Genomic DNA, 24,129 nt, shown 5'->3' with positions numbered 1-24,129 from the left:
TCTGGAAATAAGCAACACTGGTATAAATACGTTTTCTCCAAAATTGATCCAGAGAGGAAAGACTTGCAGTACTTTGCTCAAAGGGCTATGTTTAAGACAAGAAAGCTGTGCTTTAAGTACCTAAATCAACATCAGATGTCACTGTACGTATTTAGGTTGGCTTTAGAGATCATAACTTTAAATATTACAAAATTAAAGAATTCTATCTAAATTAGAGTGCTAATGTTAGTAAGCACGGGTTAATGCTAAATATAAGCAAACACAAAAGCTTAGCAGCTGGTTTACTACGTCATCCTTTTGTATTCATCCCAGATCAGGGTACTGAAAAAAAATTGTAATAAAGGGTATCACCATTAAACATAATTAAGTAAATATATCTACAGCATTTTCCTTCACTTTTAGATTTCAAAACTATCATAAATTCATTAAGTTTCACTAGTAAGAGTCAGAAATCAGAACAGTCATCCCTATTTTGCAGAAAATGAAATAAGCTGTAGAGATACATTCAGCTGCGTTCTGAAATACCAGCAAAGACCTATGAAGCTTCTGCTCCTAGAGCAGCACACAGACCATGTGTTGACATTTACTTGTCAATCGAACGACCTAGGTTACAGTGAAAGTCTGTACAGAAAGCGGGAACAGAAACAAGATCTTCCGATTCAACCTTCTCCATCTGATGCCATAAAAAATTTAAATACTGCATCAGATCTACTGGTTGTGCATTAGAAAATTACAGCAGTAACAAAGGGAGACTAATCTTGTAGTTGTGACACTGGACTTAGAATATTTTTGTCTAGCTCTTGGCTCTACTTCAACATCAAGCGAGTTATCTAGCTTTTTTCTCCTTAATCACTCCAAAACAACAGAATTTCCTCTTTCTATCCTGCGCGTTCATGGCCCAGTGATTTTGGGAAATAGACTGCTTCTCTCATATACTTGGCACAAAAACTAGCACAGCTGTCTTTTGACTCAGATGCACTCTTGGATGTCTACCTTAATGCAAACAATAATTATTCATAGAGCATTTTTATCTATAGTGTATACTAGAGTGTGTTCCGGATGTTTTGCAACTGTTTTCATATTACAGGTCTACATCAACCAGCTAATGTGGGAAAAACATGTCGGAAAAGCATTGAGAACTGACTTAAAAAATACCTCCTACCTGCACAGGTGTCTCCAGAGTGTAGATATGTTCCCCACGCACATTGTAGAACTTGACAAGTGCGCTTTTCAACAGGGAACCATTGCTTAGGTCAACCAGCTGGCTTTGCTTCTCCATGCCTGCTACTGCCAGTAGGTCTCCTTGTGTACACCACTGCACCACCACATCTGAAATCACAAAGATGTTTTGCAATGATCACTGCTTAGAATGTAGGAATGGCACTTCCAGATGCTGCAAAGTGAGTTGGACAACTAAATCATGCTCTCAAAAGTTACTTAAGTACCTAAATCCTTTCACTGAAATAGTAGCAAATATGCCACATATTTGCAGTTCCAAGAATGAGTCTTTTTATTCTGTACATTGTAAAAAATGTGGAAAACACATACATTTTTCTGTCTCTATGGTGAGTCTAGAATGTAATCAGTGTTTTCTCCTAAGTACATGAGGACAAAAATTTATTAGAGATGTTGAAAATTACGTGGAAGATCCTATGCACATCTTCTGGGGATAAGTAAGTGGAATCAAGTTAATAACAGAGCTTAAGAACATAAGGAAGAAGCTTGGGTATATTATTTGGATATTTTATATATATATATATATAATATAAATATATATTATAATATAAATATATTATATATATTTGGATATATTATTTGGATGTTAGGAAGAAGTTCTTTACTGTAAGGGTGGTGAGGCACTGGAATGGGCTGTTCAGGGAAGCTGTGAATGCTCCATTCCTGGCAGTGATCAAGGCCAGGCTGGACAGAGCCTCAGGTGGCACGGTTTAGTGTGAGATGTCCCTGCCCATGGCAGGGGGGTTGGACCTAGATGATCTTAAGGCTCTTTCCAACCCTAACTATTCTATGACTCTATGATTATATGAAGAATCTTACTAAGAGAGCAGAAAAGACTATTTGTCTGGAAATGCCTACAGTGAAAAAAAGCAGCATAGCTGTCGGTGCCTCGTGTTCTCACTGGCATTACTCAATTACAGTTTAATATTAATGTCAAACTAGAAATACTTTTGGACTTTTGTCCATAATTACATATGGTCTCCATGTCATAGGTTTTCTTTTGACACCTGACCTCTGAAAATCTACTAATCTGCCTAGCAGGAGTTTGGCGGAAGCACGCAGGGATTACTTAGTCTCTCATATACACAGATATGATCAGGTACTTCTAAAGGCACCTCAGGGTGGGGAACACCCATAGCTTAATTTGGGGATTCTAATTTCAAACCCTTACATCTTCCGGCTCTTTGTCAGACTTCAAGAAAAGCATTAAGACAGTATTTTGTGTTTCTGCTTGTGTTTCAGAGGCGGATTTGCATATGCAAGGAATACTGAGCTGGTCTTTAAACCTTTTTACTCTTAAACCAGAGGTGAAAGGCAGCTATTTTGTGCTAAGACAAAGTGAAGGTAAAGACAAAACTTTTGTGCTCTGGGATGCTCAATCTGCCAAGAACCTTTTGAAGACATCTGTGGGCGAGAAGCTGTCTTCAAATGAAGAAGCAGGAGAGAAATAAGAGTTGGCAGGAAGGATCTCAAAATTGTTTCAAGTTGTCAACTTGTCATTTTCTGGGACTTTCATGTGCAATTTAAAATGGTTTTGTATTATTTCAACTTTTTGATATTTCTCACGGGAATTATGCTTCTGCACATATCAGAGACAAGACACATGTTTCTCAAGATAATTTTTCCTCAGCTAGGCTCTGTATGGCCCTTTTTTTTCTCTTAGCTCTCAGCTCTCTAAGTAGTCTACGATGAGATTTAATTCATCTTTCTCAGAGAGTATAATGGTAGTCACGCTAATGACTCCATTAATGGCAAGCTAAAGAGGCAAGCTAATCAATTCCACTTTTGGTAACTGGATTAACCACACAGCTACCAAAATGATACATGTCTTTGGATACATGACTTCAGGTAAAGCTTTCAGTCAATCCCCATACGGAGAGGAGTGATTATTGTTTCCAACAGTTTTCTCCCTCTCTCTCCCACAAAACTCGTAGAATTAGGCTGCTGTAAAGGGGGCTGCTGTAAAGCACAGGCAAACGTGGGCTGCAGCATCCTGCATGGTTCTACAACACGCTTACACTGCCAACAGTGTCTTCAATGATTATTGAACCTTGACGTAAAATAGCTCAACTCATCACCTGGTCTCAGAGCAAGCACAGAGATTAAAAATGAGGTAATGATCTGCAAGTCAGTCAGTGGATCAGAGTCATCCCTCAGTAAACCTTGAAGAGAGCTCTCTAACTATGTAATAGCTCTGCAGGCAGTAGTTGTAGCTAACTAATATAACTAGTAGATGTAGCTCAGCAGTTCCGCAGGTAGCAGTGCACTGTGAATCACTGAATTAAAAGGTGCAAATAAAGAAAGGATACAACTGAACAGTTCAGGACCTCTACTAGAACTGACAAAATGTCCAGAAGTTTTCAAGCTGGGTGAAAAGAAGAACTTGTATTTGAGTAATCAAATTCTCATCCAACAGCAAAAGTTTTTCTGTATCAATTTTATATAAATATTTCAAGTAAATTACAGCTTTGCACAGCTAGCACAGTAACAAAAATAATACAGTTATTGTTCAAAATATTTTTACAGTTGCCTGATTTAAAAATACATTGAGAACTCTATAGCACCCCATAAAGACAAGGACATCTGCTGAAGAGACCAGAAAGCAATACTTCAGGATTTCAGACAAAGCCACTTGAATTAACACTTGCAGACAATAGTGAAGACCACTCACCCTCAGCAGAATACCAAGTGGCTGGAAAGGATGGCAACCCTGAGCTGGGTGGTTTTGCAAATTCTTGCATGTGATAAAACCAGTAAAATTACAGTCTCTTAAAAAAAATTTTACAAGCAGATACAGAAAATATGTACTATATAAAGCTATACGTAAAATACTTTCCACTGTACAATGCTTCAAAACTACAGTGACATCCCAATCACCTTTTTTGTCTCCATCTCACACCCCCAATCCAGCAAGATGTTGCTCATTCTTTGTCTACTGATGAAAACGACGTAGTCCAGTTTACAATTCATAACAATACTTCTATTCTAGCTGCACATTAATATTTTCCTAAAGGAGAGTGATGCAATTAAGAAATCTTTTTTCCATTTGTGACAGTCAGGGGAAAAGAGAAACAGGACAGACATCCCCAGCAAGACAGAGCCCTGCAACTCTAAACAGATAGTAAGATGGGGTTTGTTTCTCTTACCATTTCCATCTGAAAGCTAGACCAAATGACCACTCAAGATTACCCTTACCCTAACTACTATAATACAGTGAAGATGCTGGGCAGACCCATTGGTAGATGTGACATGAGCTTCCCATATTTGTTCAATTTTCCCAATTTAGGTGTCCTTTTGGCTGAAGAGCTTTTCTGGATCATAGGGTTGCCTTCTGATGCTATAATTTGCCAGCGATGCACTTCTTGTGTTGGCACAGATGGAAGCAAGAGTGGAAAAGAAACCTCAAAGGTGATTCTTTTATGCTATAAGACTACCCTACATAATGGATTACACAGAAACTATCAGGATAGTGTTAGTGCAATTTTTTCACCAAAAATATCCCACTGTTGTAAAACAGGCAAGAGTCTGCTCCAAAGATCTTTTGTTTGTTTTTGGTTTTTTTGTTTTTTGTGTTTTTTTTTTTTTTTTATCTAATATAAAACTAATTTACCTGTGGAGCTGAAAAAGAATCAGTGGAACCTATATTTAAGTATGTGCTTATGCGCTGCAGTGAATGAAAACGCCTCTGCAGGCAAGGAACTGTAAATTGCACTGAGAGCTCTGGCAAAGTAAGAGATTTTTTGATAGGTAAGAACAGTAAAAATTTCAATGTGAATTAAAGACTTTACATGGAATACTGATTGTACAAACATTCATGCATTTCATGCACATCACTTAGCAAGATGTACAGTAATTAATCAGTAAAGTTTTCCTTCTCTCAGAATAACTTGCTTCCTGATAATTAATAACTCTAGCAAGTTTTCAATATCTGTGAAAGTCAAAGTAGCACTGTAATTCGTACCTGGTTACCAAAAGCATGGGGGGAGACCTTGCAAATTAAAGGTGCAAAGGAGGTGTTATGTAGCAGAACCATTCACACAAAGAAGCATAAATATATTAGCACATTCAGCTGGAAAAGAGCAAATGGATCAGTTGCTCTACAAAACTGCCATAAACACACGATCCCCACCCCAAAATGGAAACATTATTTTAAACACAAAAACTCCATGAGTCAAGCGCTGCTCTCCCACCAGCAGGTGTCACTGCTGGAAACGGCAATAACGGTGGCAGAGTGCTTCTGGGTTAGGAGAGACACACACCATTAAAAATACAAGAAAAGCAGAAAATAGGGAAGGGGGATGAAGTGATTTCCTTTTGTACCTTTCAACCCTGAGCGGATGATAGTAGGAGATAAGTCATCGTAATTGTTCATTAAACTGATGTCTCCCGACGTGAAGCTGACAGTAAGTAGTGGCTTGGTATTCTGTACTGGGACTGGATACGCAGCTGGTCCATCTGCAAAAACAAGGCTCTAGAGTGAGCAAAAGGCAACCAACCAGAAGGAATTATGTTCAGGCTGAAATAACTGTACTTCAGGCTGCCACCATCAGGAGTGCTTCCAAGCCTCAAACTCTACCTCTTTATTGCTGCAATGTCAATGGGCAAAAGGAAAGCAGGTTTAGCCAGTGAGTTGTCTGGTTTTGTGAAGCCCCAGTGTTTTTACTTTGTGAATTTCTACCACAGTATATCCAAAGTGATTTATACATATACTATTACCTTACACAGTGAGGATTTTCAATCTGTCTCCACTGTCAATTCTTCAAAGTGTCCACAAATTGAAAACCAGTGGTTTGGAAGCTTCCTTGGAACCCAAGTTGAAAACCAGTGTAATAAACAATATAACCACATTAAAAGCTATTTGTTAGTTACACTTTCTGCTTGGGCAAGTGCTGGGGACTCCTCCTAGAGTCACACAGGGACATTATAAGAACTTCTAAAAGAACGTACTGACTTTTCACAAATCACTGTATTCTAAATGTTAAGAGACAGGCATTGGATACTGCTTAAGAGAATCCAGTGCGCTCGCATGTAAAGGTGAGCCCAAATGGAACAGCTGGTTTTAAAGACAGGACACTTATACAAAATCTCTGCTCCTCTGGGCTTCTTTTTCAGTGTTCCCTGAAATTCCCTTGTTCAAATACTGCATGAACAGTATCATCATCTTTAGTGTTCGCCAGTTAACTCTTTCTGTTTACAGTTTCTGACGGGAGATGCTGCTGCCCTGTTAAAGTACCCCTCAAGGCCCAGCCAGCATCTTTTTCAGTCAACAAAAATGGCAGAGCCAGCTAAGAGTGGTATAGCTTCCTGAACTTGCAAAAAAGCTGATCAGAAAGCATTCTGGAGAAATACGTCTTGTAATTACCACTTCTTTGTGTATATAATTTAGTAAGAAAAACCCATCAAACTTCCAGTCCTTCCTACACACCTGTGTGAGTCAAAGGCTTGTCACCTTTGAGAAGTTTATGCTGCAATCTGCTCTAAAGAAAACACATCATGTTTGGGTAACTATTAAAATAGGCTTGTAGGCTTGTAACGAGTCCACCCACCCCTGACTGACTCAGAAAGAGCTAGCACATTTGGATCATTTAAGTTCTCATCTGTGTACTCTGCAACTTCACCACCCTCCAACTGGAAACTCAGCATTTAAAAAAAACCCTAAACAATGAACACATCAAGTTAATGCTGTCCTCTGTCTTGCTTTAGAAGCTTGCTAGGAAATTTGAAGTTTGTTTCTTTTCCTCTAAGGTAAGAAATCTCACACAGTACCAAAAGTGAGGCATGAATGCCAAACCAAAACTCAGTTTTAAAATACATTACCGTTTTATCAGATGATCACATTATCTTCTACCATTATTTGTTAAATACATATGCTTATTATGCTTGTTCTATTGACATATATACACGATTCTGGACAAGGAAGATTTTTGGACTGAATCCAAATTACAGTTAAAACTGCAAGAGTTCTCAGTTCAGCAGTTCAGATCTAAGATGGTAGTTCAGAATTATTTCTAGCTATTATGCAAGGCTGAGAGAACTGGGTTTGTTCGGCATCCAGAAAAGAAGGCTCAGGGGAGGTCTTATCATCATGTTCCAGTATTTAGAGAGTGGCTACAGAGAAGATGGAAACTCCCTTTTTACAAGGAGTCACATGGAAAATACAAGGGGTAATGGGCACAAGTTACTCTTGGGGAGATTCCAAATGGACAAAAGAGGAAAATTTTTCAATGAGATCATTCAGCCATTGGAATAATCTCCCCAGGGAAATGGTGGATCCCCCAGCATTGGAGAGTTTGCAAATTTGGCTGGACAGGGTGCTGGGCCATCTAGTTCAGGTCACGCTTTGCTTGGAATGGTTGGACCAGATGATCCTTGAGGTTCCTTCCAACCTGGTATTCTATGATTCTATATTTAAATTTTCATTGTACAATCACTGTTTTATTAATTTAGATACTAATTTAGTTCAAACTTTATACACTAGAACACAAAAACATCTTACCTAGATCTTCTAGACTAATCAACACCATTAAGAAGAAGTATTAGCATTACTCGAATAAGAAGGATGGGGCTGACTGTGCATGATACCTATGACTCCTAGGTTTTTGCCACTGATTATTTCCAAAGAGTTTGAAACAAAAACGTATCTCCCAATGAGTTATATTTATACTTAAGTGGAAGGAAGGATTTCTTCCTGACCCTCAAATTGTCAATGTGCTCTTAAGCATGGAAATTACTAACTCCAGACAGCACCAGTCATCTTTCTTCTTACACTGTGTAACTGGAGGAAATACTTTGCTTTCCAATCCTTCTATGGAATTTCGTGAGCTTTTTATGTCAGAACTCTCAAGAATGGGACTATTATGAGAAACATAAAAAATCCTATGCAACAGACAAAATTAAACATGTAGTACTTTCCACTATGTCTAGTACTGGTGTCTTTTCACATGAATCTAAATAATAATGCATTAACTTCTGTAGCTGCACTCTGACTACCTTCTTACATATGGACCACTGCAAAACCTCACAACATCTGCTTATTAGTGAAACCTGCTATCTAGTGTTTTTTCACTCACCCCCACTAAAAGCTTTGAGCTTTGTGTTGTTATCTCATTTGTGCAAATGGAGGCAGAGCAGCACAGATGAGGTATGAGCAGCAGTAAGCCATGCAGTGAAGCTGGTGGCAGAGGTGGAGACAAATCCACTCTCCTGTACCAGCTCTCTGCTCCATTCCCCATGCTACCTCCGCAGCAACGCACCATCTTTCAGACTGTACCTGCTTGAAACGTTGGCCATCCTGCTGTTTAAATACAGCATGAAAACTCCCTGGAGTTCAAGATGTCTTTGTGAGTGCTTGCAAAGATGAAGCAGAAGGATGTGCACGTAACGCTACCTTGTGGTGGGGAATAGTCATCAGAGTCTGTGTCGCTCTCACTGCTGTCCTCCACCAGGAAGCTAGGGTAGTTCCAGGACATGCTGAGGATGCCATCTGATTCATGAAGGAGCACGTGGGCCAGCATTCGGCCATGGCAGTCCATGACGATAACTTGCCCATCAGCAGTGCCAAACAGTACCTGAAAATACCAGAGCAGACCTCAGTCCCACCAAACATCAGCCAAACATGGACCCTCCCTCCTTCAAACACATGTTGTAATTAACTAGCTATGCTGCAAATTCCTTGAAAGCAAAGCGGTCAGGGAAGTGAAACGGTGCCGCAACAGGATGCTACACCCAAAGATGTACACAAAGAATAAAGTTAAAGCAGAAGAGTCTAGATTTAAGTTCCTAAAATCTGTGAGCAAGTAACATTCCACAGTGGGGTGTGTTTTGTTCACTTTAATATGACACATTACTCTTTATTTGAAGTTGGCCATTACTACAACTAAAGCAAGCTGGCAGAAGAGCTACCACAGAGTCTAAAGTATTCTTGGATTATACAGAAACTTCTAAAATTGGTGGCAGAAACTGAGGTATGTGTCAGTCATAACAATATCAAAATATCAAAAAGGAACAGCTGACAAAAGTGAGGTCTTAGCAGAGATTTCAAATAGCTTGTGAGAAATAGAAAGCTGAATAGAGGAAGACAGGTTATTCAGTTCATGAGCTGAGAGAAGGTGGGAGAACATCTTCCAAAAGCAGAGGCATAAAGCAATATGATCAGTCAACTGGAAGTAGATTATTATAGCCCAGGAGGAAGGCAATATTTTACACATTCAGGAAGAGATGAAGAAGAGCTTCTACCCACCATTTCAAATACAAAATGGATAATGCAAGCTACTATGCAGCCAGCATACTCTGGCTGAAGTCAGACTGACTGGAACCTACAATTTCTCTTTTTATAAGCATATTCAGTCTTGAGGCTCTAAGCAACTGAAGATCCTGCATACCTGATGAATTAAAAAAACCATTAGGAAATAAGGATTAATAAACCCACCAAACACCAAATGCATTAGCTATGGCTGCTGCTGCTATCACGTAATTTCATATGAAGCAAGTATGTTTTAAAGCAAGTTTAAATGCACTTATCAACTTGAAAACTAGCCAGCATTAAAAATGAAGCTAAAAGGAAGGCCAAATTTTATACTTGCCCTTCAGTCATACCTATTTCCAGTGCTCGTAAAATTTACGATTCTAAAAATTATATGCCTGGATTAAAAAGTCATCTAGCCTTGTATCTTACCTCTAATAGTGGTGAAGTGTTTGGGGAAGAGTAAAAGAACATGACACACTGAGCAGACACCTCCCTTGCACACTTCCGTAGCTTCCAACAAAAAGTATTCCCTCTTCTTTGATAATTTATAGTTTCACTTGGTAACCTTTCCCTCTTAACACTAAAAGAAATACAGTATAATTGTTCCCTACTTACATTCTCAATACTGGTCACAACTTCATAGACCTCTATTACCTAATCCCTTAGTCATCTCTTCTCCAAGCTGAAGAATCATAGCCTATTTAGCATCTCCCTGTACAGTTGCTGTTCAAAGCCTCCAATCACACTCGTTGACCTCTGCTGTCAGATGTCTTCCTTTCTATCTTCCTTCTGAGATGTCACGCCAGGTCTGAAGCATTCAGACTGTGCATTGTATCACACTTACACAATAGTACTCAGCTAGGAAGCAATTGTCATGGCTGCACATTTGAAAGTTTCAGAAAGAAACATGGCTTCAAAGGTCTTACTGAAAACAAGAAGCACTAAAATTTTTTGTATGATCAAGGTGATATCAGGAAACACAGAAGGTTGTAAACTAGAATAGCAGTTTAACAGAGGAACTCCAGATAAGTCATTATAATCTTAAAATCAATGGAGCTGTTTCATATCATCAGAAGAGATGGAAAAACAGTATTTGGCTGCCTTAACTGTAATTGTTATATGCTACAAATATTTTTGTGTTAAATAGCTGCTGGGATAAAACAGCCGCTAAAGTTTGCTACAACCCTCAGATTACTATTTTTAGATATAAGAGCTGTAACTTGACCTTTGTTCATCTCAAACTTCCTTCCCTTGTGGTCCTGTATTCTATTCTTCCACTTGTATCATCCCGCCTCCTTTCACACTGTCCATTATTTTAACTACTCAACATGCATAATCCGTGAACAGGATCTAAAAGCATCCGTTTCACTATCTGCTTTTAGAACATAACTACTCTTTCAGATCTCTAGAAAACAAACTTCTTCTAGAAAGCCAAAATCGTACCACTTATCATTGCTAGCTTCTTACACCACTTTCAGCCTACTCTATAGATTAGTTTTTCTAGCAGTCGTGTAGCGGTTTTATAACTGCAAAATACCTAAACAGAGGAGATGAAACTCACTGTTGTTTCTAAAAATAGCAGTATGAGTCCTAAAATCCTGTAGAAACACTTTATAATTGGGTAGGAACAAAATGTTGGGACTCATTACCCAGAGTCCAGTCTCATCTCAATCTAAAGTTAATTTTTTTAAGTAGAACTGCCCCCAATTCATTTAAAACTATGAAGTACTACAGTAATTTCCAAATCAGAACAGCTGCATGTGGAGCCTGAGAGCTCTTTAGCAACCCAGAAATGTCAGAGGGCACTCTTCATCTCTTTAGCCAGGCTATAGTTTCAAGGAGCAGCTTTAAGTTTCAGGGTTATTGTAGCAATACAACCTTTAAGATTAAAGCATTTATCAGGCTGATAGTCCTGCTGGCTGAACTCCTGCTGAAGCTGTAGAAATGTCTAATGGTATTATTATCCATAACATTACTCAAGTTATAAATGCCACACTCAAACTACTTATGCCAGATGAATAAAACTCTCTTGACCTTCAGAAAAAAAGGTTGAGCCATAGGGTATGCCTGAAGGATCCAGTGAAGAAATGAAAAGGTATTTTAGATGCCTAAGTTCATTTTTTGGGGGTATTTGCAGATCTAAGAGGTCTAAGGGAATATTGGAAAAAGTCAGTGAACAAGTTGTAGTGTTTTTTTATCTCCTGAATACAAAAGCTAAATAATAACAATGGTAATTAAAAAAATCCCAAGTACTTATTTGGAAGAGATTCTTTGGCCCCTTGTTTTGTTCTCATCTCCTCTCCATTTGTACTGTTCATTATTTCATCTGTATTTACACGCATTACCACTTGTAGGATTATGCATAGTCTGGTAAAACAATACCTAAAATCACTCAATGCACTCAAAGTGTGAGTCAGTTATACAACATGAATACAGTATTTCTTTACAAAACATATTAAACATAAGGAACCCTGAATGTCAGTGAAGTTGTAGTTGACTAAAGGTCATACAAATGCAGAGCAGTCTCCAGTAGCCCTGATGTTGTATACTTTGAAGGGAAAACTCTGATAAACAGCATTGGGATAATTCCCGCACAGGTTTTATAAGCATACCAAGAGCGGAAGGTTAGGATCAGTCCTGGAACACAAGTGTCTGTTTCTCCATGAAACCCAAGCTTGTGGTGATTCTTAGTTATTCCTAGAATATGCATACTGGACCAGTCCAGCAAACTGACACTACTGGACATGAAATACTCAAGACTTCTACAGCCCCGAGTCATGCAAATAATTGTACATCACATGTAAATGCTGCTATCTCACAACAGTAATTATTTCATGCAGCAATATTTTAAACTTAATAAATAAATAAATGAACAAATATTTAAAACTGAGTGTAACATAAAGGCAAATCCACTGCCCCCATCTTATTAATGCAAATTGACTACTTAGTCTTCCTTTTCACAACTGATTCCTGGCTAGTTCTCCCTGCACTGCTAATCCATCCAAACACCGGAAGTAAAATATGTATAGTTTAAATTTGCTGGGGTTTCTATACCTGCCAAATCATACAAGCAGAGGATATATCCCCACTATGCCAAAGTGCACATGCAGGTATTTCTGTCAGGAAATCCTAAGGGGGGGCCTATTTGTGTTGCAATGTGTCAACTTTCAGAACTACATACACTACTTTGGTTATTTTATTCTAGCCATCACTTTTAATGACACATCCAAAGACTTCTGAGACCAGTGAGTCATGATCTCCCTCTGGAAGAATCAACCTACCTAGGTCTTTTCAACCCAGTTTACAGGTGTTTTGTTATTCCATGTTCAGTTTTTGCTTTAACCAGTTGTTAAACCATGTTCAATTTTTGCTTTAACCAGTTTACAACTGCAGATGTAAATGTTGCTATCTCACAAAGGTAATTATTTTATGCAGCAGTTTACATCTGCAGATGTAAACTTCGTTTGTGCATTTCTTAAATGCTCCTAAACCCTCTTCTAAATGTACTGCAGGAAAACAGTGTTGTTCTTCTAGGAGAGAGATGTGATTATGTGGGCTGGCAGCTAAGTTCATATTGAAGATCCTTCATAATCTTTGGATGTACCAGTCAGACAGAGCGGCTTGCTGATTTCAAACTAACCTTTTCTAGGACACCCTTTTAATTTCCTCAGACTAAGTGAGGAGTCTCATAACAGTGAAGTCGTAGCTCAGGGCAGATATCTCACCAGCATCTTGTGACCAAGTAAACCATGACTGATCTCACAAAAACTTACATTTTTTATCATCCTCAGGAGCTGCACTTCCAAAGTTGAAGGACTCCTCTTCCACCTACCCACTTTCCAGTCCTTGCTCTTTCAGCATATCTTTACATTTTCTTCCACTTTTCTGTTTGGCACACACATCTGCTGAAATCTCACTGCCCTTGTAGCAGGTAGCGCGAATGCTGCCACTAACAACTCACTCTGCATACCTCTGCATTTGCAACCACCTCGTCTGATGTTCTGTTTCACTGACATTTCCCTTTTCAAAGTTTAGACCTGTCTTACACTTTTTCCTTCAGCCTCCTCCCCCTTCTCACCCCAAAGGACAAAGTCAGCACAGTACCTCAGAAATCACATTCTGCAAAAATGCTAACAAGGCCAACTGCGATTGCATTGTCAGAAGATGCTGAGCAGTTCAAGGAAGCTGAATTAGTTCTGTCTGCCCTGATTTAGATGTCTGGACAAACATTAGTATTCATGATAGGAACAGCCTTCACAGTTGTCACCATAATGCCATCATACTAATAGAGATAAATCTATATTGCTGATTCAAAATTAACCGAACTAAAATTTGGTTCATAGACAAAAAGATGGCTCAACCTTCTCTTTATGCAGGTAGGCTTAGTAACATAGGAAATACGTGGAAAATTATTGCCTTTAAACATTTTCATTAGTCTAACAAAAAAAAAAAAAAAAGCCAGTCTTGCAAAGGCTGAGTTACAACATTTTACAGTCCATTTGTTGTGATATTAGCATTTTGAATTCCTTACTGTTTCTCCATCACAAGGCAGGAGACACTGAAGCAGCTGCCTCTTAGAATACATTAAAAATTGAAAGTTTGTTTTTTTGTCAGTGTGGTATTTGTGGCTCTCCTTCTTTTAATCTCAAAATGCAAAGAGAAAGAGAGAGAGAACCAGAGAGAGGGAGACAGCTGCTCTCCTGCTGAATACTTTTATTTCCATTAAAAATTCAGCCATTGTAAAACGATTTCTTGAACTGACACAAAAAGACTTCACCACAATTCACACACGAGCTCAGGGGGGAAGTACTATGTTTTCTTTGACTGCCTTTATGCCTGAAACAACTAAGAAAAGTCTTCGTTTCCTTTGGACATGAGGAGTTACCAGCCGCACACATGGATGATACACCACAAGATCATCCAGCTAACTGTATATATACACAGCAGTGAAATTCTCATTTGAGGCCATTAACACTTTCAAAAGCAGCACTGGTTTAGTTACCTACTTTCAGGCTTGTTCCCTCTCTCTCTTACGAAGTCCATAAGGTCTAGAAAACTATTACAAAGCCGTCAAGTAAGAAGACAAAGTAATACATTGGAGGAACATCTGTGGCTTTTAACATGGACAGGACTCCAAGTGTGGACCACTGAGCTCCCACAACGGAGTATTCTGGAATGCTCTTCAAGCAGCACTACAGTTTTCTCACTAAACTTTACCAGGAAAGTGCACACTTGTCTACAAAAACACATATTCTTCACATGTATCCAATTATATATAGCAACAAAAACAACTGTTTGGTACTGTTAGGCGGGAAAAAGCAGTCAGTTTTAACAACAACCACTCAATCAAGCAAAGAAGTCAACTGATACACTTGGCAGTCTTCTGCATTGTTCCCAAGCCAGGTTTCAGTTATTTCCTGAAAGATATGTTGACTGCTGAAGCTAAAATTTCCTTCAGAGTTTCAGAAGTCTGAAAGTTTCTTTTTGGGTTTTGTGGTTTGGTTTTTTTCCTAATTGAAAACGGTATTCCTTAGCAACAAGGACTGCACTCTTGACCAGTGAAAATGCAACACAAAGGAGCTTAGAAGCAATGTCTTTGCTCTTTTGAATTTCATGATGGAAAACTGAGAAGCTCCTGGGTTAAGCTATATGCTAATGGAAGCCAGCCTCTCAACTTCTGCATTCTCCTTCTAAGTCTTGGGTGCTGGCAGAGAGGGGTAACTCAGCTTGGTCAGGAAATATGAAGAATGGGTGAGGTCAAGTGTAACTGTGTCAACATGGAGACAGGCTGACTAATAAACTGTTACCAAAAGAGGCATTGAAGAAGAATGACTATCCTCCTAAAAGCAAGGAAGACAGGGAAGGAGTAATCCCTTTCTCAGCCAATGCAGTCGCCAACAACATCCAAACACTGACAAGAAACTGGCTCCTGGACAAAGAGCAGAGAGCTCAAATGGAAACCACACAGGATGAAATGCTGCTGGGAAAGGTCTTGGAGAATAAAGAGATACTGCTCCCACTTTCCATTGGCATACTATCGCTTTTTGACAAAATCATGTCATATCTCTTTCCAGAAATATCACCTCTCATGTCCAATTTACTATGAAACTTGGCCACCCTGTTTTCCCAGAAAAGACCCAGCACAGAAATCCACAAATCTCCTCCGGATTCAGTCCCTTTAATTCTCCTTCCTTGCACCAACGTTTCAGACTATTCTCAGGCTTGAACACATCTGATCCAAGTTCAAGGCCTCATTTGGCTCCTGGTCTTACTACACTTCCAAAAAGTTGATGGATCAAGTCCCTATGATAATAAAGTTTAAATCAGCCACTCTGAAAGCTACATTTCTTTTGAACTGAACAGACCACAAAGCTCTGGATGAATCAAAAGGGCCCTGGGGCCGAAGCATTCTCAGCCAAGTGGCTTTGGCAATGGAATAACACAGACTGTTTCTGAAAAATGCTGTAAAGCCTTGACAGTTCAGGGGGGTTTCCCTCTCTAAGAATTCCAGTCCCAGTCACATGCCCGTTCCTGACCAATGCAAAATCTGAACAAAAAAATTAAAGCAATTTTCCTACCTTACATACGACTTCTTATAAAGAGAGCCGCTCCATGCAAGAGGATCCATGTTTCTTCCTGCATTGCCTCCAAAGTAGCCCAGGTACATTCTGCTGCTTTCCACAGGTGCACTGCAAAACCTTGTTCTTACTATCTGCCTCAAAGCGTAACACAGAGCTTTTCAGAAACAGTTTCAAGTTACTACTTCCTGTTCCAGAGAACTAAAGACTTCAGGCTATATGAACAAATCTTACTGTGTGAGTGCCAGCAAGGTGAGAGGAGAAGCAAACAGCTTCTTTCTTCCTGACACTTCACACACACAGACTAGTTGCGTTGCTGTTTGTGCTCATCTTTGCTGACTCAAACACTGACACCCCCAAAATGCAAAACAGCACTGGGTATAAAAATGCTAAGTAGACACATTAACTGATCAGCACAAGTCTTCAGCTCTCTCTCCACATCTGGTTTGTCACTGCCATTGACATCCTTCCTTTCTTGAAGGAAGGGAAGATGTGGTAGAGTGGAGAAGAGCTTAACAAACCCCAGATTCTGGTCCACTAACATAAGAATATTGCAACCTATCTTAGCGTAACATCAGATCAAAGTGAAGAGTTATAAGATACACTGCTGAAGGTGATCTGTATGTCCTAGTAGACTTCGCATCCAGGGGGATGCAGAAATCCATTCAGTCATTTGTTTTTCACAGCAACAAATATCAAAATACCCTGTCTACAAGGATAAGCAAAACATTAAAACAGTTGTATTACTCCTTTCAGAGTCATAAAGGGAAAAACTTCTTTGCAAGACTCATCTGAAACAGCGTTGACATGAAACACTGTGGGAGCTACTATGATGCTGTCAGCCCATAAACATCCCCTATGTTACAGCCCTCATGACTGAAACAAATGGCACCATCTCATCAGCTCTCTTAGTCTCTTGCCTCTACAGGCTGGATGAAGAGCATCAAAGGAAAGATTAGGCAAGGCACAGATGAAGCAAGTGAGAAGAAGAAAGCATACTGAAGCATCACCTTGTTGCTTCGCTCCTTCCAATTATTGGCTCAGTAACTGCACAGTATCAGCTAGGATTTCTGGCAGGAATAATCAAGTCTGGAATAAATCTGCAGAGATGCCACAGCTCCTGAAGCTGTGGGTGAACCTCTGAGGCTCCAAGGAGAATGCCCTTGTTCTCTACCCTCTCCAAAACTCAAGGCAAAGCCTACAAAGTCCTCCTCTTAGTAGGGAAATCTGCAGCGTAGCTGCTCACTGCTAGTGAGAAAAGGAGAGCACAACTAAAAAGCGGCACACTTCATCGTGATATTTAACTCTTCTCTTGCCTTCTTCTTGAAGACATTCTGTCAGCAGAATGATGCAGGAAAAAGGCAAAGGAAAGAAAATGCTAATAAAACTATGTATAGACACTAGGGGGGAAAAAACAGAGAAATCCATTATTTCAGAAATAGCTGCATAATGGAGCTTTAAACCAACATAATAAAAAGAGATGGGAAAAAGAAAGGTTAACTAGCACTTAAAATCCACATTACTTTTTCACACAAAATCTGTCAATATTATGTGTCATCATAAAAATCAAGCCATCAAGCAAAAAACAAAACCAAAGTGTTACTGGCTAACAGCATGTATAAACCTATAAAACAAGAATACATAGTCTACGCAAAAACATTTAAACTTTTTAAGTATATATAAAGCCCCACATATTTTGTCTATAAAAGGATAGTCTACCATAGGATAGTAAACATTCACAGAACCCTTAGCACAGGCAAGCAGAAATCATTAATTTTAATAGCAAGTCTGCCACAAAGGTTTGAAATGCTTCTAAAAATAGCCCAAAATATTAAAGGCAGTTAAGCTGTGGTGGGTTTTGTTTATCTGTTTGGTTTATATAACAAGCGGATTTATCTTGAAAGACAACTGAAGTCTCTTTCCCGTTCTCATTTTGCATTTTAATTGTGCTGCTCAATCATGCAGCATGCAATGTTAAAATCCTTACATGCGATTTAACCATTGTCTGCAGCCCTTGTGGTTTGAATAAACTGCCTAGTTAATTAATGACACTTCTTCAATGCTATAAAAAGCCTCTAGCCATTTTTCCCAGTAATCTGAGTAATTCATCCATCAATAAAAGTCTTTCAGTTCTTCCTCAAAGACTGTACCTTACAGTGCAATTCTGAGTGTCCCTAGTCACTGTAAACATAAGTAATTTGATAGTCTCTGCACTCAGAACTAATGGGGGGAAAGGAAGCATTTTTATATGTTAAGACACAAAAATACAGACATTCCGTGGCATTTTAAAGGCTCATTTATGTGAACCTGTAAAGATACTGCATAGGGACAAGAAATATTCTAATAAAGACCAAAGCCATTGCTTACACTTTCAAATTTAACAGGCTGTATTTTTTTTCTTCATTTTGTCCTTCCTTCCATTCATAATAATTAAGGTAAATATTTGCCTTCCCTGTATTGCCCCAGTTGCCTGTTTGTAGCTCCCTTTTATCATTCTGTCAACTCATTAGAAGGCTGTCTTCAGGATTTTTTTCCACACAGCTAGATGTCTGAGCATAATTAAACTTGATCAGTGTGACTACCACAATAGCAAGGACTGCCTGAACCATGCCCGATTGAAACAGTAGAGTGAATGGAAGCACAAACGCCCCCTTTCAGAGTTACAGGTGATGAGAAGACACAGGTGAGAAGATGACATCATGGCCCAAACAGATGCAACACTTCCAAATGTTTACAAATTCCTTATTTTTAAGCCATGTTCTGGAAGCTAGGTGAGGCTACCTTCCCTGTTTTCATCTTAGAATTGTTCAGAACAACTATTTCCAAATGCGGTACCAGCACACAGATCCCATCAAACTACACTGCTGAACATAGAAAGTAGTATGCATCCCCTTCTTCATGGGAAAAATCCTTTCTGGGTCTTGGGCTACACCCTGAAGCACTGCGGGCAGGGTGCTGCAGGCAGGGTGAAGGAGCTGAAGCCTGCCCCTGCCTCGTGCCTGTCAGGTAAAAGGATGCTGAAGCATCTGTGCTTGCCATGGGAGTAGGGATGGCAAGGGCTGGGAGCAGAAGTGAATAATAGCACAGAAACTGCCTTCTTGCACAGCTATTACAAACTACAAAACACTAAAGAAACAAGCAAACGAACAACATCCACCTCCCACCCCCTGTGTTTTGAGACAGCAGTTTCATCTGCTACAGGTCTCATCGTTTTCTTCCAGCGTCTTGTAAGACCCGGCAGTATACACAGTATCTGTTCCTAACACAGTACTGCTTTTCTCTTCCGCCATGAGCAGAATTTTGTAGGATTAAACACAGAACAGAAACTGGGGGCCTGTATTTACACATTCTTAGTACTAATGCATGAAATGTTGCAATGGGACCACGTACAAGAATTAATGTTGTACCCAGCAGGATGCAAATCAAATTAGGTATGCCTATTTTCAGAGGAAACAGAAGGAAACATGTGGGCAAAGTTCACATGTACCTGTAGTCTGTCATGTCCTGGCCAGTCCCTGAATTTCCACAAAGAAAAGCTTACAACAGGAAAGAGGAGCAGGGAATATAGATACGGATTGTTACAGCTGTCAGAAAAACCTAGTAATTTACACTACATAAGATAGAGGAAACAAATACAGATTAATAGCATCTCTTGGGATATCCATGAATTAAATTCTTTATTTTTCATCAAGGCTTCCCTCTATTGAAGAGTGATTTCCTTTTGATTCTTTTTTCACACACAGGAACAACAACGGAAACACCATCAGTGAAGTTCAGGGAGTTGCACTATATTCCTATAAACAAGAGGATAATCAGACCCCTCTACAGTTTTTACCCAGTTCTTGTGACACTGTGCCTTTCCCCATCGTGAATGGAGGTAAGCCTCTTTAATAGGTAAAATCTGGGAGAAGAAGAGGATGGCACAAAGGCAGAAGGCGCTAGAAAAATGTCACTATGAGCTGAGCAAGCCCACAGGAGGGGACATGAAGCACTGGAAAGATATTTTACAGGACTTGTGGGCTTAGGAAAAATCTTCAATTACTTATTGATGTTGCTTGTATAATGATAAACCCTTTGGCAAGCCAAATCTTGAGTTTTTCTCACTTGGGAAGTCATTCAGTTTACTTGGTATGTATAGTCCCTCTTTGGAAACCACAGAACTGTCTCAAGACAGGGTACAGCATTCCCTGATATTTCAAATTTACATTTCACCTATCCCTACATGATCCTAGGTGAGTCTTCTCACCAGAAAAATACTTCACATGACCCTGAGGAAGCAGGCTCTACTACAGCTTCTTGTAGCCCTAAAAAAACCCCATTTCAAAACAGTGAAAGGAAGGACTCAGTCCTGCAGAGTCTTCCTGCTGTGTGTATTTACTTATTATCCTCAAGAGGTCATTGGTATAACAAGGCTTTCTGCTTTGGCCAGACATGTGCTTTGGTTATACTGTACAGGAGCAGGAAACACCTAAATGAGGAAGCTACAGACACACACTGAAGTGAGAAAATTAACTTCTAGTCCTCTACAATAAACATGCAGAACCACAATCACAAAGCCTATGTCTTGAATTAGCTGAAGAAGCTCACAGCTTGAAGTCCAGATTCGGGACCTGGTTCTGACCACAGTAAAAATCTGCCAATGACCTTTACAAGAAGATCATCTGATGACATAGGATGCTGAGAAAGAAAGCACTGCAGTCAACCAGGTTGTATCAACTGTCCTATGACTCATGATCAGTTCGTCCCCAGGAGATAAGGAGAACTCAAGAGATCCTGAAAACGGCAGAGCTGCAAGAAGAATGATACCACTCTCTTCCTACAAGAAAATGCAGAACACTTGCATATAGTATTAATAAAATCAGCCAATAACTTCATACGGGCAAAGTGCGTACCAATCAGTTAAAAGATACAACTATATGCCCAGTTTCAGCAGGACTGTGCTGCACCCTGGCCATCTCTCTAGTTCTCATCCCATGTCTAGGCTCTTAAAAGACCTTGGGAAGCATTAACTATGGGGATTCAACCACAGGTGACATCAGCCACTACCTCAGATGCTTTACTTAGAAGTCTGAGTCAATGCACAACGAGGACACAAACCCAGAGGCCACAAACATCCTATCAAACAAGATAGAATTGGCTGGCAATAATGTAGCTCCAACCATTTCTTGCCTCCAACAGAAAGATGGTTGTAGGAAATTACCCTCCCCTGTGGCAGAGATGCCACAGAGCTGTGGTGAGGAGTGTCAGAGGTAATAGCCTACTGGTATTGAAGAGACAGGTAGGAGAAAAGATGGAAGATGAAATTTGAAGAAAAGAGGAGGACGGATGCAGCAGGGGGCTGAGGGAGGAAGTTAAGAGTGAGGTAAACAGACTACAGTGAGTAAACTTTAATCAGGACAATAGAAAACAGATACTGAACAATACATTCCCCTTTGAAATTTAACTTTCCAAGTTGTATTAAAAGGTCATAGGACATTTTCCAAGAATATTTTTATTAGCAATTTTCACAGTGCCAGAAAGGGGTGGCAAAAAGAAATATATGAAAATATAAACCTAAATGTTGACATTTATCTTTCGTTTGCTGTACTGACAAGTAGCTTACATTAGGCAATAGGGAAGATGCTGAAGCTATTTTAGGCTAGAATAATATTCTGTTCTTACTTGCACAGTTACATATCAATAGAGAAATTAGATCAGGAGGTAAGTTAGTAAGGGTATCCATTTCTGTGTGTGCTTATTTGTGTGCAATATATGCAATGTCCTTCCTCCCCCCCTGCCTGACTAGCTTGAACTGGGCATAGTCTCTTACCTAGTGCTTCAGTAAATCGTATGTCCTTGTGCCTCCAGAGGCAAATATATCTAAACACATTTCAGAAGACCACTTCTTTGCACCAACTCGGGAGAACAGTACCAAGATCCCTTGTCACTTAACATGCAAACCCCATAGCTACGAGACGGTGCAGAGCAACATTAAGCTCTTAGCTGATTTTGGTCTCTATTTCAGTGAGTTTGTCAGCAGCAGAGTCTGTAACTCTCGAATTGGCCATTATGTTTCAATGTACTTTTCTGGACACTAACAAGTGTTCCCCGGAATAACCACTTACAAAGCATCCAGTTTAGAAAGCACAAACATATTGCCTAAATTGAATTAAAGGCAGTCAGTCACCCCAAATTAAACAGTCAAAGCGAAGATATTTCCAAATACTGCAGCAACAACTGAGTATCACACAAATGGGGTAGCCTCATGTTTAAAATATAGGACTGAGAGCTATTAGATCTTAGTTTCTCCTCCTGCTTCTGCTTCTTGTCTTTTCCTCTTGATCTTGAGTAAATTATTTATTTACACTTCCCCAGACTCAAAAAGAGGCAGTTAGGCTCCCTGGCTTTAAAGAGTAGTGTTACAATAATTAATTCATTATTCTTTGCACAGCTCTAAAATTATGAGATGCTGCTGCAAAAATGCGTATTATTAGTGCTATTTATTCCACTAGCAATTCTAAAAATAACTCTATCTTGGATGGATTTATAGTATTCTACATTAAAGTCAGTGGTACCTTGGATCTTGAACCAGCACCTTTTCATGGCGGTGTAAAAGGAAGGACAGAAAATAATCCCGTTGTGATCGCAACACAGTCCCTCTTTGCACTATCCTACCCCCATACTTTCTTTCAGTCGAACATTATACACACATTAACCATATCGGCAGCAAGCATTTGGAAGGAAAGACCATTCCAGTAAGTTCAATGGTGAATGGCAAAAGACCATCGTAAAATCTACACACGAAACCAGTGGGCTAGCTGAAGCCCCACTATAAATGGTGATGTGACCAGTATCATAAGCTTCTTTAGAAAAACACTAAAGATTTTTTTAACCGTATTTTTCAAAGCTCATCAAGTTTTAGGCTCAGCAGTGGAAAAATGGCCTTCTTTTGAATTATGTTGTTTGCATAAGGCTGAGAGGTGCCTCTGACACTCAACCAATTGGATCTGTTTGCTCATGTGAAGGCAAAACATAACCGTATCTGTCACTGGAACTGCTTTTGCTGCAAGTGTAGACTAGCCAGCTGTATACAGAAATGACCAGTCAAGTGTTTACTAGTCCAGGCTGTATCTCTGCTCAAATACAGTTTCAAGATAGCTGTATCAACAAATTAGGGGTAGAAATACAGATTCCTGCCTCAAACAATTAACTTTGAATAAGGCTGCATGTGAATTGGGGTGAAAAGTAATGATAACTTGGTACATTACCATATCTGCCTAATGAGAATGACAGGATTAATTAAATTTTTGGTATCTCTGGGAGCACCAGTTCTGAGGGAAACTGTTCTTACAAAGTGACCACTTAACAACTTTTTAAGAGATGTATTCTATAGCATATATATGCAACACAATTAATACCTCTAAAAGCGCCATTACCTGTTGGTCATCTGGAGTCCATATGCCACAGGTGATCTGACTCTCCAAGTTTATTTCTGAAGACCAGTGTCTCTGTCCGCTGACTGAACCAACCAGCACAAATCCATCTCTATAGGAGATAAGTGCTTGAGTCCCATCATGGCTCCATGTAAAGTCGCTTACCTTAATATATCAAAGATAAGAAAATAGATATATGGGCCATATAGGATTTTTTTGTTGTTTTAACAAAAGGTAGCACTGCACAGGACTTGACAGGGCAACTATTAGCCTAGGTGCAGCTCTGATGTCATGGCTATAGGATAAAGCAACTGTCCCTGCAAAGTGTCTTTGTAACAATTCTTGCATATTGTTTTTGAAAAAGAAATGTTTCATTTTCTCCTGTGCTTTTTGAAATGTATAAAGCACCATTTCCTCTTTATTTTGCCTCTCAGTGCTTGATAAGGACAGATCTCTTGACTGCAGAGAAAACATGCATACCAACCTGTGCCCCACGATCATTCACAAGCTCCACTGACCATCTGCCTTCATATTGTATCCAAACAAATATTCCTCCATCTGCATCGCAGGTTGCTAATTTCTGGAATGGTTCATTCCATCTCACCAGCACAACCTCAAAAGATTACAAACAGAAACAGCATTACCAAAACTGTGTGTT

At 39.5% G+C, this 24,129-nt stretch overlaps 1 protein-coding gene across 13 annotated transcripts in view; it reads right to left on the bottom strand.

The window, feature by feature from the left end:
* The window catches only part of TULP4 (TUB like protein 4), a 155,714-nt gene that overhangs the window by 33,122 nt on the left and 98,463 nt on the right, over positions 1 to 24,129 (bottom strand). For 12 of the 13 annotated variants that reach the window (XR_010613089.1, XR_010613091.1, XR_010613090.1 and 9 more), the window contains 5 exons: positions 23,956 to 24,084; positions 23,475 to 23,636; positions 8,624 to 8,804; positions 5,557 to 5,691; positions 1,163 to 1,329 (listed from right to left, as the gene is read on the bottom strand). Coding sequence is in view for 10 of the 13 variants with exons in the window: in XM_065680646.1 (XP_065536718.1) it covers positions 1,163 to 1,329; positions 5,557 to 5,691; positions 8,624 to 8,804; positions 23,475 to 23,636; positions 23,956 to 24,084 (774 nt within the window). In the remaining 3 variants the exon portion in view is untranslated. The remainder of the gene's footprint in view (positions 1 to 1,162; positions 1,330 to 5,556; positions 5,692 to 8,623; positions 8,805 to 23,474; positions 23,637 to 23,955; positions 24,085 to 24,129) is intronic. The other variant, XM_065680650.1, reaches the window with a different exon arrangement.

This window comes from Lathamus discolor, chromosome 5 (assembly GCF_037157495.1).
Source record: "Lathamus discolor isolate bLatDis1 chromosome 5, bLatDis1.hap1, whole genome shotgun sequence".
NCBI lineage: Eukaryota > Metazoa > Chordata > Aves > Psittaciformes > Psittacidae > Lathamus > Lathamus discolor.
This window is presented reverse-complemented; position numbering and strand designations above follow the sequence as displayed.